This window comes from Gracilinanus agilis, unplaced genomic scaffold (assembly GCF_016433145.1).
Source record: "Gracilinanus agilis isolate LMUSP501 unplaced genomic scaffold, AgileGrace unplaced_scaffold39907, whole genome shotgun sequence".
NCBI classification, from domain to species: domain Eukaryota; kingdom Metazoa; phylum Chordata; class Mammalia; order Didelphimorphia; family Didelphidae; genus Gracilinanus; species Gracilinanus agilis.
Window position 1 is genome coordinate 1 of NW_025373475.1, and position 5,735 is coordinate 5,735.

Below are 5,735 nucleotides of genomic sequence, written 5' to 3' on the forward strand. Positions count from 1 at the left end.
CCTCCCTCTCTCCCTCCCTCCCTCTCTCTCTCTCTCTCTCTCTCTCTCTCCTTCTCCCTCCCTCCCTCCCTCCCCTTCTCTCCCTCCAACCTCGACTAGACCTGTCATTTCATTGGAGCAGGGAGCTCCCAGGAGAGGAAACTCCTTCTCAATGCCAGTTGGCTCTGTATCTTCCCCCTTAGAGAATTTTCTGGGGGCACTGAGAGGTTGACTTGCCCAGGGTCAGGTGGCAAGTAGATGTCAGAGAGAGGCCTCGAACCTGCATCTTCCTGACTCTGAGGCTGGCTCTGACTCTCTGTCTGCTGCTTAGGACACTCACTAAAACCAGCATCTTCCATTCTTCTCATCTGTTTAGGTTATGATTCTCGTAGCTCCTGTTTGTGTTGGTTGTCATGCCCATTATCATCAAGGTGGACTGTGTGAGGGTGGTAAGAGCTCTGGGCTTGGAGGCCAGAACTTGACGTTTGCTCAGCCTCAGTTTCCTCATCTGTAAGACGGGGCTAATCATACTTGCTCTAGCTGTGTTAAGGGATAGTGTTGGCAGGGAAGTGCTTTGGAAACGCAAACGTTCTAGAGAGCTGAGAGTAACAAAGGCAGCATGCTGAAGTGGACACACCAATGATGATGACGATGATGAAGATGATGAAGATGATGATGGTGATAGTAATGAGATATGGTACTAGAACAGAGGAAGGGAGATGGGCTCCGAGAAAAGAGATGGGGGCCCAAGAACGTGTCCCAAAGCCTTGGGGGCATAACTGGTCCCTAGTCCCCTCCAGTGGCAAGGGCAGCCAGATGTTTATGGTCAGACTGCTGGGTTCTAGGTTGGCCTTCTGGAGAGATGATTTATAAGCAGGGGATTCTATTGACTCGGATTTATCCCTTTCTTCCTCCCCTCTCCCCCGTCCAATGAAGGAAGCTCTGGCTGCCAGGCTTGGGGATCCCTTGGTCTAAATAGGGGAGACCCAGGTCCCAACTTCAGGGAGCTCCTGCTCTGATGGAGGAGACACGGTTCCCATTTTTTTAGGGAGCTCCCTGGAGGATGGGGGTAATAGGGTCTCTGACATTAGGGAGTGCCCAGTTATTCCTTGGGGAGTCTGATGGGGGAGACACAGCCCTGATCTTCAGGGGGCTCTCAATTGGAGAGAGAAGGCATGATCCTCAGCCTCGGGGAGCTTCCCGTAGGATGGGGAGGACCCCCCAGTGTGGCAGGGGAGACACGGTCCCCTATCTTCAGGGTGCTCCCGGACTGTTGGAGGAAACATGGTCTTCATCCTTTGGAGAGCCCCCAGTCTGATGGGGAGACACAGCCCTCATCTTTAGGGAGACCCAGTTCTCCTCCATTGGGCAGTTCCTAGTCAGATGGGGGAGACGTGGTACAAATCTCCCGGGAACTCCTGTTGGGTTGGAACTGATTTGATTCTCCCCCACTGGAGCCTCCAGTCTGATGAGGGGAGACACGGTCCCCGTGGCCAGGGAGCTCTATTCTGATGGGGGAAGACGTGCTTCCCAGCCCTCCAGGAGTTCCAAGTTGGAGAGAGAAATGCTGTTCCTGCCCACTGGGAGCCTTCAGTCTGTCGGGGGAGAAATGGCCCCCATCTCTGGGCACGTTGGAAACTACGCTGGAAACTCAGGATAAATAATGACTGAATGATTCGCCTCCCTTGGGCCAGGGCCCAGTCTGAGGGGGGAGACACGGTCCCACCCTCAGGAAATTTCGAATATGGAGAGAAATGAAATTTACCTTCAGGAAGCCCCTACTGTGAAGAAGGAGACAAAGCCCACCCTTGGGGAGCTCCATTCCTCAGCAAAAGGTCCCCATTGTGGAAGAGAGGACAGATGGACAGACGGACAGATGGACAGACACAGGGAAGAACACCCACAATGCACTTGGGAAGATCGAGGTGGGCAACTTACTTGAGACCTGCAATTGGACATCCAGTGTCTCCGTCTTGCCCTGCAGGGTGACGGTCTTCAGGGTGTAGCGGCCGGTGTCTGTGAGGTTTAGCTTCTGGATGAGCAAGGAGCAATTGGCAAAACCCATCTCCCTCCCGGTGTGGGCTGGCCCTGCGATCCAGTTTCCGGAGGGCAGCTGGCTGAGGAGGCGGTTGGGCTCGGAGGCGGTCCCTCGGTACCAGGCGTAGACCAGAAGATCCTTGGGATAGCCTTGGACAGACAGGATGACATCCTTCCCCTCGGTGGGCTTGGAGGGAACGGGCACGATCGTCATGGCCGAAGTGGCGACTGAAAAGAGAGAGGCATCGTCAGCAACGTGAGGAGCGGAGATGTGGCTTCTCTGGCCTGTGGCAGCTGCGATGGAGCCCGTGTCGGGCTGGGCGGATGGGAGAAGCTTCGCAAAAGGTTATGGAAGGGAGAAAAGAGACAAGAGGGAGAGAGGGGAAGAAGAAAAGGAAAGGAGAAGGGAAGAAAGGAAGAATGGAAGGAGTGAAGGAAAGAAAGGAGAGAAGAAAGGGAGGAAGGAGAGAAAGAAGGAAGGAGAGAGGAGCTGAGAAAGGAAGAAATAACAGAAAAAAGAACCATTGACTGACCGACTGACTGACCGACCGACTGACTGACTGTCAACCATGCTATTGCCACCTGGCCATTCTAGCCATTTGCTGATGCCCTGGGCTGAGTGCCTGCCCCATGGATGGAGCCCTGTGCTGGGCATGAGGAGGAGAAATGGAGGAAAGAGGAAACAGGTTGAGGAGGGGATGGTGGATCCCAAAGATGGGGACCGTGTCTTCCCGATAGACTAGGGATTGGCTGAGGATGGGGGCCACGTCTCCCCCAGGAGTCCAGAGACCGAAGTTGTACCTGTCCCCCGAGCGTGGGAGCTTCTTGAAGACAATGGGAGCATGTCTGTCTTACGGTGGGAGCTCCCTGAGGATGGGGGCCGTGTCCCCCCTTCAGTCTGGGAGCTCCTCGTGGGTGGGGGCTGTGTCGGTCCTGTCCTGCTAGTCTGGGAGCTCCCTGAGGATGGGGGCCGTGTCCCCCCTTCGGTCTGGGAGCTCCCGGTGCGTGTTGGGCTGTGTTTCTCTCATTGGTCTGAGGGCTTCTTGAGGATAGGGGCTGTGTCTCCCCCATCAGTCTGGGGGCTCCCTGAGGATGGGGGCCGTGCCTCCCCCATCGGTCTGGGAGCCCTCTGAGGATAGGGTCTGTGTCTCCCCTATGAGATTGGAGTCTTTTTGGAACGAGAAGACTGGGTCTCCCTCAATAGACCGGGGTCCCTCAGAGCCGGGGACCATTTCCTCTTTCCTCCATCTTTCCCCCTCGGACCCAGCACAAGGGGTACTGGGGATTTAGGGGTAGGGGGCAGCAGCAAATCTCACTAACTGGATGGCTTTCCAGTTACCTTGATTTCAACCAGATGGGCTTTCCCCCATCTTTACCAAGTCCTGCCTTAGCCAGGAGGGGACCTTCTGAGGACATAGGATCACAGGATTTCAAGCTGGAAGGGACCTTAGAGATCATCTTGTCCAACCCCTTCATTTTACTGAGGAGGAAACTGAGGCCGAGAGAGATTAAGTGACTTGTCCAAGGTCACCCAAATAGCAGGAGCCAGGACTCAGATCCAGGCCCTCTGACTCCAAATCCAGTGCTTTTCTCAATAGTCACCATGTCCATGCCATCGCTTCCAGGCAAGTTGGCTCCCAAGGGTGCATCTTTGGCTCTTTTCAGGACCACTTACCTCTGGGGACCCAGCCAGCCCCCGTGTCTGGGGGAAACAGGATCCACCCTTTGGACAAGACCCACCAAAGGAAATGGGACGGTCCTGCCAGTTTTCTGCCCACGGCATTCTCCAACACTTCACCAGAGATGTTCTCTTGGGAAGGAACTGATGGTGAATGAATGAGGCCTGAAGGTACAAAACCACAGTCTCTGGGGGCTGATCACCCTCCCAAAGGAGCCTGGGAGTCTCCGAACCATGCCCGCTCAGTGTGCTCAGGTGCCCAAAGCCTCAGGAGGGTCAGGGCCAAAAGGATGCAGGCCAATAGCGAGGGTCACTACTTGAACTGGTTTTTCCCAAAGTTGAAGTCAAAGATCTGGGAGAAACCTTTGATTTCATTAACAGGGAATCACTGAGCTCCATCAGCCTCAGAACACAGAGCACGGAATGCCCGAGCTGGTGGGATCTTAGAGCCACCGATCATGGATGCTGGACGTAGGATGGGCCTTAGAACATAGGATATTAAAGATGCAAGAAATCTTAGAACACTGGAGGCCAGTGCTGAAAGAGACTTTAAGTGCCAGAACTAAAGGGAAGCCTAGAACCTAGAATTCTAGAGGAGGATGGGACCTTAGAACACTGAGTACCAGCTCGCGGAACGTTAGAACACAAAACGTTTGGAACCAGAGTTCATAGAACGTAAGAACCCGAAGGGATCTTCAGGACCACTTGCTTACCTTCTGTCTTAGAATCAATACTGTGGATTGGTTCCAGGGCTGCAGAAGGGTAAGGAGGAGGCAATACCCCCTTTATTTTAGAGGGGAAAAGATGGGGTTCAGGGGGGCAGGGTCTCCTATCACCTCACTTGCAGAGCCCCTAAATGGCAGGCATCTTTTTTCTCAGCTCCTGTTTCCCCAGGCTCCCTAGCGACTCTTTGACTCAACTATTGACTGATAGAATTTACCCAGCAAGTCTCACCATTTGGGTAGCCTGGAAGGGGCTTTCAGGACCACAGGAAGGCCTCAAAGAGGCCATCAGGACCAAAGCTCTTGCTTTACAGATGCTAAGGCCGAGTCGTCCACACAACGGAAGCATCTAGTCTAATCCCCTCATTTGAAAGAGAGGGGAAACTGAGGTCTACTTAGACCGGCCAGCTGGCCGACTGGCTTTCTCGCTTTGTCAGGGCTCCCAGGTGGAAGCTATTTCTGCAGAGATCTTGAGTTTCCACCGATTCTATGGTTTTGCCACCCTTTCGAAGGGCTGGGATCTCGCTGCTGTTAGGGATCCCGGTGGCCCACCCCGTATTCTCTTACTTACCCAATGGGGCCAACCTGTGCCCGGGAGATGAAGGGGGCACTGGGGCCAGGGTGACTCACCCAGCATCTTGACCAAGACTGATGCCGAGCCTGTGAGCTCGGTTATGGGGTTTTTGGCAATGCAGGTATAGGTCCCCTCCTTGTCCTTAGTCATCCCCGTGATGTTGACAAAGCTGGTGGTACTCTCGTGGGTCCGCCCATTGAAAGACCATATGTACTCGGGGTCTGGGCAGGACCTGGTCACGCACCAAAGTGTCAGCGACGCGTCAAATTCCACTTTCACGGTGCAGCCCGTCTGGGAGGCCGATTCCTGGAGAATTGTTACCCGATCTGGGCCATCTTGGGAGAAAGCATAGAGAGAGGCCCGAAGGAAAGTAGTGGAGCTGGGGAGGGAGCGGAATCTCGGCCTTCATCGCCCCCCAGGGCTGGCAGCTGGGCAGAGGGGCTCAGCCAGGAAGTCTGTGGCCCCCATTTGGGATCAGCCACTGACTCCCTGTTGCTCCCCTGGGCACAAGACTTCTTTTCCTATCTCTAAAAGCTATCTGACGTGCTCTGTTCTAAGGGCCCTCCCAGCTCTGATGTGCCCTTCCCATAGAGCCCACCTAGCTCTGACACTCCCTGTTCTAAATCCTTTCCCAGCCCTGACGTTCCCTGTTCTAAGTTCCCTCTGACTCTGCTGTTCTATGTTCTGAGGTCCCCTTCAGCTCTGACATTCCCTGTTCTAAGTCCCCTCTCAGCCCTGACATTCC

The 5,735-nt window shown here is 54.5% G+C and overlaps 1 protein-coding gene across 1 annotated transcript; it reads right to left on the bottom strand.

Moving 5' to 3' along the window:
* Positions 1-1,213: 1,213 nt before the first annotated feature.
* On the bottom strand, positions 1,214-5,325 carry LOC123255141 (carcinoembryonic antigen-related cell adhesion molecule 16-like; the record flags this gene model as incomplete). Its single annotated transcript, XM_044683991.1, has 2 exons — positions 1,214-2,244; positions 5,047-5,325. Coding segments are annotated over 2 exons (719 nt in total), but the record flags the coding sequence as incomplete, so codon positions are not given.
* Positions 5,326-5,735: the final 410 nt, after the last annotated feature.